The sequence below is a fragment of the Bufo bufo genome, chromosome 3, assembly GCF_905171765.1.
Source record: "Bufo bufo chromosome 3, aBufBuf1.1, whole genome shotgun sequence".
NCBI classification, from domain to species: Eukaryota; Metazoa; Chordata; class Amphibia; order Anura; family Bufonidae; genus Bufo; species Bufo bufo.
This window is the reverse complement of record NC_053391.1, coordinates 264,779,584-264,794,376: the sequence shown is the minus strand read 5'-3', so window position 1 is coordinate 264,794,376 and position 14,793 is coordinate 264,779,584. Positions and strand designations below refer to the sequence as shown.

The window sequence follows — 14,793 nt, the reverse complement described above, 5'->3', positions numbered from 1 at the left end:
CAATCCAACAACAGTTTGGTGAAGAACAATGCATTTTCCAGCACGATGGAGCACCGTGCCATAAGGCAAAAGTGATAACTAAGTGGCTCGGGGCCAAAACGTTGACATTTTGTGTCCATGGCCTGGAAACCCCCCAGATCTTAATCCCATTGAGAACTTGTGGTCAATCCTCAAGAGGCGGGTGGACAAACAAAAACCCACTAATTCTGACAAACTCCAAGAAGTGATTATGAAAGAATGGGTTGCTATCAGTCAGGAATTGGCCCAGAAGTTGATTGAGAGCATGCCCAGTCGAATTGCAAAGGTCCTGAAAAAGAAGGGCCAACACTGCAAATACTGACTCTTTGCAAAAGGCCTCATGCACACGACCGTTTTTTTTTTAAGGTCCGCAAAAACGGGGTCCGTAGGTCCGTGATCCGTGACAGTTTTTTCGTCCGTGGGTCTTCCTTGATTTTTGGAGGATCCACGGACATGAAAAAAAAGTCATTTTGGTGTCCGCCTGGCTGTGCGGAGCCAAACGGATCTGTCCTGAATTACAAAGCAAGTCAATGGGGACGGATCCGTTTGACGTTGACACAATATGGTGCAATTGCAAACAGATCCGTCCCCCATTGACTTTCAATGTAAAGTCAGGAGTCCCTTTTATACCATCGGATAGGAGTTTTCTCCAATCCGATGGTATATTTTAACTTGAAGCGTCCCCATCACTATGGGAACGCCTCTATGTTAGAATATACCATCGGATTTGAGTTAGATCGTGAAACTCAGATCTGACAGTATATTCTAACACAGAGGCGTTCCCATGGTGATGGGGACGCTTCAGGTTAGAATATACTAAAAGAACTGTGTACATGACTGCCCCCTGCTGCATGGCAGGTGCTGCCAGGCAGCCGGGGGCAGACCCCCCCCTCCCCTGTATTTAACTCATTGGTGGCCAGTGCGGCCGGCCCCCCCTTCCCTCCCCTGTAGTTAACACATTGGTGGCCAGTGTGGCCGGTCCCCCCTCCCTCCCCTGTAGTTAACACATTGGTGGCCAGTGCGGCCGGCCCCCCCTCCCCTGTAGTACTGTAGATTCATTGTTGGCCGGTGGGCCCCACCCTCCTACCCCCTCCTAATTAAAATCTCCCCCCCTATCATTGGTGGCAGCGGACAGTACCGATCGGAGACCCAGTTTAATCGCTGGGGCTCAGATCGGTAACCATGGCAACCAGGACGCTACTGCAGTCCTGGTTGCCATGGTTACTTAGCAATTTTTAGAAGCATTATACTTACCTGCGAGCTGCGATGTCTGTGACCGGCCGGGCGCTCCTCCTACTGGTAAGTGAAAGGTCTGTGCTGCGCATTTCTTATAGCACAGACCTGTCACTTACCAGTGAATCTACAGTACTACAGGGGAGGGAGGGACAGGAAACACGGATCACGGATGCGGCTGCAAAACGGTGCATTTTCAGATTTTTCCACGGACCCATTGAAAGTCAATGGGTCTGCGGAAAAAAACGGAAAATGGCACAACGGCCACGGATGCACACAACGGTCGTGTGCATGAGGCCTAAATGTCATGTAATTGTCGATAAAAGCCTTTGAAACGTATGAAGTGCGTGTAATTATATTTCACTACATCACAGAAACAACTGAAACAAAGATCTAAAAGCAGTTTAGCAGCAAACTTTGTGAAAACTAATATTTTTGTCATTATCAAAACTTTTGGCCACGACTGTATACAGCACCCCACAGTATACAGTAGAGCAGTATAGCACCTCACCGTATACAGCACCCCAAACTATACAAGATACAGCACCCCACACTATACAGTACAGCAGTATAGCACTCCACAATATATAGCACCCACAGTATACAGCCCCCCACAGTATACAGTCCCCCACAGTATACAGTACAGCAATATAGCACTCCACAATATACAGCACCCACAGTATACAGCCCCCCAAACTATACAGTACAGCAGTATAGCACTCCACAATATACAGCACCCACAGTATACAGTATACAGCCCCCCACACTACGTATACAGCCCCCCAAAGTATACAGGCCCCCACAGTATACAGCACCCCACTATACAGTAGTTTACAGTATATTAGCATAACAGCCCCCGTTACCTTTTTCTGATGTAATCTTCACAAAAAAAGCTCCACAGTTAAGGCAAACTTCTACAGCAACACTCCTGGTAGGACCTTGATGACCTCATAGCCATGTGACCAGTAATATTGCTAGATTACTGGTCACATGGTGATGATGTCATCTAAGGTCCTAGAGAATAACAGCTCTCACAGTATGCTGCCTGGAGTGCCAGCAGGCATGGCATGGCAGCACCCCCTGTGTAGCTGACAGCCTGACACCCGGGGCAGTGGCTAGTAGGGCTCAAGAGGCAGCTGCCTTGGGCCCACCAGGAGCAACTGGGCCCGGGGCAGCTGCCCCTTTTGCCCCTTGTTAAAGACGGCCCTGCTAGAGAGGCTAACACTCTCTAAACAAACAATCAGAAGCCGTTTGCACGAAACAGGCGTATCACCCCAATTTGTGAATCAGGGCCTAACAGAATTGCTTATCTATTAGTCAATGTGTCTATCTTTAACAGAAAAGATTAAGTATTAATGGTGCAGCAAGCGAACTAGATAAACGCGCCTGTATATTAGACTGCCTGTTGACAACAAGTCTGATGCATCGCAAGTCTATTTATAACAGAACAGATTAAGAATGAATGGTGCAGCAGGTGAACAAGATGCACAGGGTGATTACACTGAGCATGCACTGTCCCTGCAGTCTTCCTATGCTCTTCCTACAGTGTCTAAAAACTCTCCCTACACTGTCCTATCCAATGTTCTACAATTAAAAGCTTTCTAACACACTGTCCATAGCGCTTGCAACGTCACTCCCTATGCTCAATTAACAGCGAAATGGTGGCGACCGCGCAGGATGAGATTTTTATAGAGCTGTAACATCACAGGGGATGGCTAGCTGCAGATTGGCTGGCTGCACGGCATTATGGGTCATATCGCATTCCTGAGCTTCTTACTTTCACTTTGTAACACGGGAAGCTGCCATTTTAGGGGGGAAAAAACGTTTTGTTACCATGAAATGCAAGTGAATTCTGGTTTGTGGCGAATAAAATTTTTCCTGAATTTGGGATTGTAGTCAATTCATTTCACTTCGATTTGCTCAACACTAGCTTAAAGGAACTAGATAGGTTGTTCCAAACATCTTGGAGAACTAACCACAGAACTTGGTTGTAGGCTTGCTCAAAATCCTATCTCCTAATTTAATCCCAGATAGGCTAATACTAAGATTATGGCTTTGAGGGGGCATATCACTTCCAGGACTCCTTGTTTTTCTTTTCGCTGAAGAGTAAGAAGTTCTTAATGACATTGGTTGTATATTTGGTGTTGATATCCTGCTTCAGAATAAAACTGAAGCCAGACAGATGCCTCTCTGATGGTATTGCATGACGATTAGTATGTGCCTGTAGTTCTCAGAATTGAGGACACTTAATCCTGACCAAATGCCCAAACCCATCTGCTGAAAAGTGCAGCAGATGAAAGACACATGATGCTTACTTTCCTTTAAAATCAGATATCCAGCAGTGCCATCAGCTTAGAACTGGCAGAAAACATTGAGAACCAGGTACCTCCATCTACTATTCAAAGAAGTCTGGCCAAAAGAGTGCTTTTCATAGAAAAGCCATACCTGCAATGTGGAAACAAGGGCAGGCAACTCAATTATGCATGAAAACATAGGAACTGGAGTGCAGAAAAATAGCAGATGGTGTTCTGCTGTAACAAAGGTACACATATGTGGCTGTAACAAAGGTCAGTTTGTTTACCAAAGGGATAGCGAATGGTATAACAATGAGTGTTTGCCTGAAACTATGAAGCATGGTGGAGTTTCCTTGCATGTTTGGGGCTGCATTTCAGCAAATGAGGCTTTGGATTTGATAGAGAATTTGCTTTGGTTTGTTCACTTTGCATTTTGTTAATTGATAAAAATTAACTATTAAAGGGAACCTGTCACGCTGAACATGTTTGCGCTGCAAACCGCATGCTAAAGAGCAGGAGAAGTTGAGCAGATTGATATAAATATTTGTGGTAAAAGATTCAGAATTTGTATTTTAAAGTGTAACTGCCATTTCACTACCAAAAATGAAATGTGATGCTGAAGGGAAGCTATTCATGAAGCTTTATTTTTCAGTTAATGTTACCTTTCTGATGTCTGTATTCAGTCTTTAGCAACCCTATTTCACTGTGCCTCTATTTCAGCATCTTCCTAAGATGGCCTCTGCTGCACTTCCTGTGGTGATCTTTGCAATGTCCTTGAGGCCATCTTGTATTTCGCTCACTTCCAATAACCCCTTTCTCGCCTCACATGAACTAGCAGGACAAATCAGAATGCAGATAACCTCCCCCATTAACCCAGAGCAGTGTGTATCCTCTCACATACAGCTAGCCAGAGACAAACCCTGCAATTACATGAAATCAGTGAGCATTTGTTTTAGCCTCTTAATAGTCACCTGTCAGCTCTGCAGTTGCTCCCTCATTCTCCTCCACATTGCTGACAGGTAGGAGGCTGCTTTAGCTGCTCAGATCTCTGGTTTGAATATGTATTGACTAAAAGCTGACATTCCAAGCTTTCAGACAATACCAGAATAACAGCAAATATGTTCAGTACAGTGGTCCTATCACTTATGAAAGCCTTCCTCCTATGACTGTGTATACAGAGATAGCTGTGAATTACTGATAGGACCACCTCCTTGTTTTCAAAACCCAAAATGTATTTATTTTACTTACTTATATAGCGTTGACATATTCTGCAGCACTTTACAGACGTTATCACTCACTATCCCCAGGAAGGGCTCACAATGTAGATTCCCTATCAGTATGTTTTTGGAATAAACAGAAATTTAAATGAATGAAATACAGATTATACTGTATACACTAGGGTTATTTCGATACCATCAAAAAGTATTGCGATACTCGATACCATGCAAAAAATAAATAAAACCGCCAGAAAAACTGCATGCATTCCGCATTTTATGGAACGTCCAGACCATAATCGAACAGTCCTATCCTATTTTTTGGCGGGACAAGGTGACTAAAAGAAATGGCGAATCGCACGGTTTTTCTTTTACGGCGTTCACCGTATAGGAGATTTTTTAAATATTTTAATAGTTTGGACTTTTCAGATGTGGCGATATGTAATATGTTTATTTATTGTTTATATATTTTATATAGCCCTTAGGGGCTAGAACTTTTAATCCCTTGTCCTATTCACCCTAATAGAGCTCTATCAGGGTGAATAGGATTTCACACTCTACCTGCTGCCCTGTGCATAGTGCACACAGCAGCAGGGAGCCAACTATGGCAGCCAGGGCTTCAGTAGCGTCCTGGCTGCCATGGTAACCGATAGGAGTCCCGGGATTACACTGCTGGGGCTCCGATCAGAAGCTGCCACTGCCACCAATGAGAGGTGGTGATGGGACTCTGTGGCCACTGCTACCAATGAGTTTAATACTGGGGGGTGGGGGCACACTGCGCCAGCAATGATTTTAATACAGGGGAGGGAGGAGGGCACTCTGAGCCACCAATGATTTTAATACTGGGGTGGGGGAAGGCGCACTGCGCCACCAATGATCGTTAACGTTTAATACAAATACATCCGGCGGCAGAAACACATTGCCGGCGCCCGACCTCTGACAGGGAGCGGCGATCGGTGGCAGTTAACCCCTCAGGTGCGGCACCAGAAGGGTTAATTGCCGGGGATCGCTGCGCCCTGTGAGTGGTCGGGTGCTGGCAATGTGTTTTTGCCACCTGTATTTGTAATGTACTGAACGTTAGTTATCATTGGTGGCCAAGTGAGCCCTCCCCTCCTCTTCGCTCCCATTGGTGGCAGCGGCAGCAGCACAGGGGGGAGGGAGAGACTGCTTCCTTCTCCCCGTGCTGATGAGGAAACATGGCCGCGCTGAGAGCAGCACGATCCATGTTCTTTGATACTGGGCTGTGCAATAGCACAGCCTAGTATCGATAAAAGGCAAATCCCGGTATTGTATCTATACCAGGACAAAAGTATCGATACCCGAAAAAACCCTAGTATACACCAACAGATAATCGTGCAGATCATCTCTAACAAGCGTAAGTAGGAACACTACTTAGTGATATAATAATGCCCAATTACGATCCACTGACGGAAAATAATGATTTTGTATGGGGGCGTGCGATGGCATTAGAGATCGCTCACCCCAATACTTTGGAAGAGATCACTGCATTTTTTTCATTACTGCAACAAATGTCTTGATGTCTCTGCAGATACGTCCTGTATTGGGACAGGAAAAAGACTAAAGGGTGGAGGAGGGGAGGCCTATTTTAACCTATCTGCAAGTTTTTCATGTCCCTGACAGAGACAAGGCTATCTCAAGGATAATGGAGATAACGGAGGGAAAGGTATTTATCACCAATTCAGAGAATAGGTGATAAATGTCAGATCACAATGCTATATTCGGAGAGGGGCCCAAGTATGAGCTATCAGACATTTGTCATAAACCTATTCTTTGAATAGGTGACAAATACCTTTAACAAATGTTATGCATTGAATTTTCACTAACACTGTGTAGACCAGGGATGCCCAACCTGTGGCCCTCCAGCTGTTGCAAAACAACTCCTATCATGCCCTGATAGCTATAGACTGTCAAGGCATCAATGAAGTTGTAGTTTTGCAACAGCTGGAGGGCCGCAGGTTGGGCATCCTTTGCGTAGACAATCATTAATCTTACCCTCAAAGTTTTTCTCAGAATTTGGAAGCCAAGAAAACGTTGCATTCTCTGGAAGACTCCATTGTTTTCTTTCATCCTGAGATGCACCTTTCACAATCTGAATGAGATTAAATATTACACATTGTTTTAATTATAGATTATTATCATATAGACATCCATATAAGTGATTCAAAACCATTTTGATTCCAGTGTGTAGCCACAAAGTGGAAAATTCAGACACCTTTTACGATTTAGATCAACAATAAATATGGTGTCTGTGAGTGTGTCCCTTTTTTCTGTACCAATACACACCAATGTACGAGTCTGTGATGCAGTACATTGCGCATGTGCACATTGATGGCACATGGATGAAAAATGTAAATAAGGCCATAATGGTTAAATACTTCCCAACATGCCCTGATAGCTGTAGGTGTCCGGGCATGCAGCGAGATGTCGTTTTTCAACAGCTGGAGGGATGCAGGTTGGGCATTCCTGAGTTAGAGTATATGTACCAAGTTTGGTTGAGATCTATAAAGGCACATAGGAGCCTATGAAGAAAAAACTGAGTTGCAGCAGAAAGGATATGCCCCGATCTGCCAGCCTGGAAAATCTAGCAGAGCAATGAATTTGGGAACTCTGGAACCATTTGACATACAAGGCTGGTTCTAGCTTTGTTAGAATGAGATTGCAAAGTCCAAAATGATGTGCGATTTTCCTTTTTAACCCCTGCTGGAAGGAAATGCAGCATAAAGGTGAATGAGTTGCTGCAAAACCTGGCATGCCGTGATTTGATACTGTACTTTTTTGCCACATCCAAAACTCAGCACTAGGCTTGAGTAAATCGATATTCAGATCACAAAACCGAAGTTCATTCGTTTTTAATTACTACTGTATTCATATCTGCGTATTTAAAAACAATTTTAAATTAGTAATCCAAAGTGGGATTTAGTACCGGCTGGTACCTTGGTACCTAAGCCCACTTCGGACTGCTATGTTAAAAAAAAAAAAATACACAGATATAAAAAGAATAGTAATTCACTAAAGTCTTACGCAAATTTGGGCAAGATGAACATTGATTCGCTCAAGCCTAATCAGCACTGCTATGATGTGTGACAGCACTCTGAATGTGGGGTAGAAATGTTGTATAAACGGATTTTAGCTATTGAGTGAAAGTTGTAGTCCAAGCAGTAAATTGACTTATGTAATTTTTTTGCACTGCAGATATCACTCTGTAAAAAATATTTAAAAAATTTAATTGAAAGTGCTAAAGAAAGTCTTTATACATTCAGGTTTTTTGATGCAGTGTTTGAAGCCAAAAGCAGGGTGGCTCATAAAAATGCAGAGTAAAGGTCCTTTCAGGGACTGTATGCAGTTGCTGCATTAACAAATCTGCATTCACAAAGCAGTTATGGTAGTGGATAATCATTTAGGCGATTAACGACCCAATATTTAGCAATTTAAAACTCATGACTGACCAGCATTTTCATGCAAACATTATTGTGTACAAATTCGTTCACATGGGTCTATTTACTCACTCAGATTCGTTCAGTGTACTCAGCAATGCCTTACATGATACGCGTGTTTTTACACTATTCACATCACCAAAAGATCACACAATGTACCTATACAAATATAGTAGCGTTGGCGCACATATGGGCTTCGCTCTAGAGATGCGCCTCTGCAGTAGGGAAGACTGGCAGAGCGATATAAATTTTGTTACGTTGAAAAAATAAGGTTGCAATGTCAACCACCAGGTGGCACATGGAGCTATTGGTTAACTTAGATACCATTTCTCCTACCTCCCGTCAAATCACGACACTGAAGACGGTATAATAAAAACTCCGGCAAAAGCGGTAAACAATAAATCAAAGGTGAGCAATAAAATGGGCAGAAGGGAAAGGATCGCTGGATAATGGAGTAGATGTAGAAGAGATAGGATTAATGGTTAATGGAGAAGGTGCAGAAGGGAGAGGATCAATGGTTAATGGAGTAGGTGCCGAAGGGAGAGGATCCCTAGTTAATGGAGAAGGTGTAGAAGGGAGAGTCGCTGGTTAATGGAGTAGGTACAGAAAGGAGAGGATCGCTGGTTACTGGAGTAGGAGCAGAAGGGAGAGGATCAATGGTTAATGGAGTAGGCGCAGAAGGGAGAGAACTTATTTCCCACACTGTGGGAGTGGGTTTTGGGTATTATATGTTGGGATTTGTTCGTATTACCAAACAGCAACATATTAAAAACTCAACATTCTGATTAACTACCCATAACATAATTAAATGAATGATACCTTTTTGGGATAAACACGTTATTACTTGGATGTAAAACTTCGAATTTAAAAAATCCCAACAATATATATATATAAACTTGTTTTTCCCTATAAAACCCTGAAAGAGCTAAAGACATCTTCATTATACTCCTGCCAATATCTGTCACCCCATGTCCCTCTACAATGTGTGTGTATGAGGAGGAAGGGGGAGCAGAAACCATAGCTTGTTAAATAGCTCATTACAAACCAATACACCTACAATCCTGTCTCACCTCCTACATTACAAAAGATATAGGGACGCATTAGTAAAAATACAAAAAATAACCTGAGCTCTGTTTTTCTGTTTGAACCTCTACTACCTACTCCATTATCCAGCGACCTCTTCTTCTCCCACTTCTCATGTTCCTGCTGATCTTTATGTATTTAACATGTTGCTGTTTATATTTAGTGTTTACTAATGTATTATCCTGATAACCATATCCCGACAAATTTATAAGTTACATTTTGCTCTGAAGCTTAAGAGCTTCAGAGCAAAATGTAACTTATAAATTTGTCGGGATATGGTTATCAGGTTAATACATTAGTAAACACTAAATATAAACAGCAACATGTTAAATACATAAAGATCAGCAGGAACATGAGAAGTGGGAAGAAAGAAGAGGATCGCTGGATAATGGAGTAGGTGCAGAAGGTAGAGGATCAACAGAAAAATTAAAGAGGGCAACAGAGATATGTGCATAGAATGAGGGAAAACAGAAAATAAATGAAACCTTTTTCCCTATAAATTCTGAAAGAGCTAAAGATATATATTCCTTTTGTCCTCTATAATGTGTGTTTCTGTGGGGGAAGGGGAGCACAAACAATAGGCTTATTAATTAGCTCCTTAACAACCCAATTACACCTACAATCCTCTCTCACCTCCTACATTATAGAAGCTATAGGTACAGCACCAGTGCTAATATACTAAAACATTACTTGAGCTCTGTTAAGGGCTTTAGAGCAAAAGGTTACTTATATACTGTATAATATTTGTCGGGATATGGTTATTAGGATGCATAGTGGCGATAGTTTACCAATTAAAATAAAGAAATTATATAGAAAAACATATTTTATTAATTTACTATTAGGACAGTACACCAATCATATACATAAAATAGACCATATAAAATAAAAAAATAAAAAAGAAACAAGAATTTGGAAATAAAATTATATGCAATCAGATCGTTAGAGTTAGGAATCCTATTGTGTGCACATATTAAAAGTAATTCAATCACAGGACCCATGTGATCTAAAACTTAGAGGAGTTAAGGATTGGATAAAAGGAGAGGAGGGCAACAAAACAGGAGAAAATTATGGGTGGGCATTTCAAACCATAGTGCATTGGATGAGTTAAAGGTGTTCTCCAGGATTAAAGAAAGTGAAAATACTTTAATATTACTTTATTATAAATATATTTCCAAAGATATTATCTAAGTCCTGGGCCACTATTAGATCATGGTTGGGGGTAAAAGGGTCGCTTCAATACATTCCTCTCTGGCACAGTTCTAATTTCCAGGTTTAAGGTGGTATAGGTGTGGATCAGTTTTGGTAAAAGAATAGGATTTTATATGTTACACAGGTGGTAAAGAATAGAGAGATATTGCCATTTTTGGATTTAGATACTTCCAGCTGCGATCGGCACTTTCTAGTTTAAAGGATAAATCACTGTTAGAGATAGATACTTTTTTTTTTTTTATATAAGTTGATAGGGAATTTAGAACAGAGACTGAAGATTGTAAATATCTATAAATTGTTTCTTAAAGGGGCTGTCCGGGTTCAGAGCTGAACCCAGACATACACTTATTTTCACCCCGGCAGCCCCCCTGATGTCCGATGTGCTACCTTGCCCTGCGCTAAATCGTGCAGGGCACGGTCTCTTTTGTTTTCAATAACACACTGCCGGGCGGAAACTTCCGCCCGGCAGTGTGTTCGGTGACATCACAGGCTCTGATGGGCGGGCTTTAGCGCTGCCCTAGCCAGTAATACGTCTAGGGCAGCGCTAAATCCCGCCCATCAGTGCCGGTGACGTCACTGGGGTTCCTGGAAGCCCCATGGAGAGACAGGTACATTACTGGATCTCCAAAAAATGCCTTTGACCTGTGTGATTTAGCGCAGGGCAAAGGAGAGCATCGGAGCATGAACTGCTCCGATGCTCATGTCAGGGGGGCTGCTGGGGTGAAAATGGAGGAAGGTCCTGGTTCAGCTCTGAACCCGGAAAACCCCTTTAAGGCACGATTTATTAAAATACAATCACCAGGACAAAGGGCCTGGGAGGTGGATTGTCAATTATTTAACTAGAGGGAAGGGGGAATATATTCTCAAATTTAAGTTTATTATCTCATAATGTTAATGACATTTTGGTACAATTTAATATTTTGCATAGATTACGGTATACGTCACGCCCTTATGGCTTAGAGAATGTGGGTTAATTTTCCAGGTGCAGATCACCTACACATGCTTTGGTCCTGTCCAGATCTAAAATATTGGCATAGTATAGCTAGCCGCTTGCATGTCTGCAATACTGTACTAAACTTCTTGGAGCCCAGCCACGCCCCCTGTGAAGGAGCCCAGCACCGCCTGCGTCCTTCCGAATCTCCTCCTTGCTTCCAAAGTTAGATCGCCGTAATTTTGCAATGCGCAGGTGCTCGCGCATGCGCAGTTCCTTCCGTGAGGCTGATGCCAGCACAGGGAAGGAACACTATGCCGGCACTGCACATGCGCGAGCATCGCGAGATTACGGCGATCTAACTTTGTGAGCAAGGAGGAGATTCGGTGGACACAAGTGGTGCTGGGCTCCTTCCTAGGGGGCGTGGCTGGGCTCCAAGAAGGTTAGTACAGCCCCTTGGGCTCCTTACCAGGCTTATTTACATATCTATAAAATCATTTTTTAAACACAATAAAAGCACACAGCCCTATGGGACAGGTATATTGCGGACATGCTAGCGGCGATCTAGCCGTGCATGTCCGCAGCTCTATAGGCTAAAACGAGGTGACAGAATCCCTTTAATTTTCTTATGAATAAACTGAAGCTACAGATTTCTTCTGAGGTTAAGTAGTTATAAAGATCAAAAAAATATTTCTAGGTAGAATAATATTCTTGGCTAGACTTTTGTTTACTCGGGTCTGGTTTTCACGATACACTCCAGACGTGAATGCCTGGTCAATAAAATGAAAAACTATGAGAATATCCTATATAAGCAAAGAAGTGCTCAAGAGAAGTGGATCAAGATATGGAGGCCTGGAGGTTTTAAACCTCGACGGTATATTTTATTGTCGTTGTACTTTCACTTTATTGTTCTCTTCCTTTTTATTTGAATGATAATGAGATGTTAGATGCATCACGGGGGCGGGGAGTTAGGAGGTGGTGGTGTTTGGGGAAAGAAAAGTATAATATTGAATTTTGATAATGTACTAAAACTTAGATTGTATTTGTTTTATTTTAATACAGATATTAAATAAAATAAAAAAATTATATATATATATATTACCAAATACCTTTAATTACTTAAAATGGCTCATTTAGTCTCGGGAGTAATGATTAGAAGAAATAAAATGGCCACCATCCTAATAGTGCACACAAAACCAGTACTAATAACACAGCAGGACAAGTTACTTCAAAACACTGAGCTAAAGAGGTGCCTCATTCTTCTCTCTGCTCTACTTGTCAGTTGATAGAAAATTTAGCTGGATCTCTGTTGGATTGGAGTTCATGGAGAACACAGACTATGGTAATGTGGGGCTGTGGTAATGGAGGCTGCATACAAGTGATGCTGCTCATTACTCAGATTCCCACCTCCTCTCTGTTCTTCATGAACTCCGTACCTACAGAGATTCAGCTGAAGACCATATTAAACTGTATTCAGGACCATAATCCCTGACAAGTAGAGCACAGAGTAAAATGAGGCAGCTCTTTATCTCAGTGTTCTAAAGTAACTTGTGCTTCTGTGTGGACAGGTTGTGTGTGTACTAATAGGATGGCGGACATTTTATTGTCACTGATGATTGCTCCCTATATAAAACAAGCCATTATAGCTAATGAAAGAAAAGTAGAAATATATTTATAATAAAGTAATATTTAAGTATTTTCATTTTCTTAATTTCCAGAGAACCCCTTTAATCACTATGTACTGCTACCATGAGAAGATCCCTGGAGAGAATTATCTTCGTTCCACAAGAGAGGCAATAAGGAGCTGTGCACTGTAAAGATCAATGGGACTGTTAGCCCTTTATCTACCTACTGTCAAGCAGAGGCACTGGGGTCTTGGTTTGCAGTTTTTTATATATACCACTTGGATTTCTGTTTAATGTTCTATCATGCCGCCAAAACCATATAAACAGCAAACTACGACCTGTAGGAGATAATCCGGGAAGGGTTTGGACACAGGTGATAAACCTACAGGAAAAGTCAAATTCAACAAGCATACTCTGAAGAAACTCAAAGACATATTAAAGACTGCAGCATACAAGAAACAGCAGCCTTTACCCTCTCTGAGTGAAACTATACACAGGTATAATGAACAGTTACTGACACAAGTCAGAGCAGATATGTCAGCCAGAATAGATTATATGGGAAAAAAAGGTAGGGGCTATGGAGGATGGGAGTGAGGCCTTGCATACAGCCATTCACGTATGCAGGAAGCATGGGGAGCAGCGAACGTGGTGTTGCTAGCAATTGCAGTACTTAAAGGGTTTCTATCACTTGGTATGACATAATTAGCTGTCAGACACTAGCGATCTGCTAGTGTCTACTCTGGCCAACCATCCTACTATAATCACTTGTGGGGCAGCGGTTTTGCTAAAAAACTAACTTTTATAAATATGCTAATGAGCCTCTAGGTGCTCTGTGGGCGTCATTAGCACCTAGAGGCTCCGTCTACCTTCATACACAGCCGCCGCCCAGCGCGTCCCTCCAGCCCACCCATGTCCTCCTCCGTGTGACACAGCGGACGAGTTCTCGCGCATGCGCCGTGCGCGGCTGTATTAGGCGCATTTGAGATCTCAGCTCGGAGCGGTCAGACATTCAATGCGCATGCGCCGAATACAGCCGCGCATGCGCATTGAATGTCTGACCGCTCCGAGCTGAGATCTCAAATGCCCGAATACAGCCGCGCACGGCGCATGCGCGAGAACTCGTCCGCTGCGTCACACGGAGGAGGACATGGGCGGGCTGGAGGGACGCGCTGGGCGGCGGCTGTGTATGAAGGTAGACGGAGCCTCTAGGTGCTAATGACGCCCACATAGCACCTAGAGGCTCATTAGCATATTTATAAAAGTTAGTTTTTTTAGCAAAACCGCTGCCCCACAAGTGATTATAGTAGGATGGTTGGCCAGAGCAGACACTAGCAGATCGCTAGTGTCTGACAGCTAATTATGTCATACCAAGTGATAGAAACCCTTTAACACTCCCTGGTCTTTTCCAGATGCTGGAGTGTGACTGCAGGAGAGAACGCCAGACCTGCAGAAAAGCGGTGAAGCAGGAGAGGTAAGTTAATTTAGTTTAGCTCTGATGGGGGTCTGATATGAGGGTCTGATCTATGTTTTGATATGGCGGCCTGATTTGAGTTATGATATGTGGTCTGACACGGAGGCTTGATTTGAGGTCTGATATAAAGATGTGATATGAGGTATGAGGGGAAAGAAAGAGAAGGAAGGAAAGATTTTTATTTATTTTTCATTATAACTAAATGGTAGAGATTAGAGTTCAAGAGAAAAACTAAGGAGTCACACTTTAACTATGGATTT

At 42.6% G+C, this 14,793-nt stretch overlaps 1 protein-coding gene across 4 annotated transcripts in view; it reads right to left on the bottom strand.

Annotated features, from left to right (window-relative positions):
- Positions 1 to 14,793, bottom strand: part of MYO19 (myosin XIX) — a 1,002,409-nt gene that overhangs the window by 587,657 nt on the left and 399,959 nt on the right. For all 4 annotated transcript variants that reach the window (XR_005777529.1, XR_005777530.1, XM_040424125.1 and 1 more), the window contains exon 8: positions 6,773 to 6,869. Coding sequence is in view for 2 of the 4 variants with exons in the window: in XM_040424125.1 (XP_040280059.1) it covers positions 6,773 to 6,869 (97 nt within the window). In the remaining 2 variants the exon portion in view is untranslated. The remainder of the gene's footprint in view (positions 1 to 6,772; positions 6,870 to 14,793) is intronic.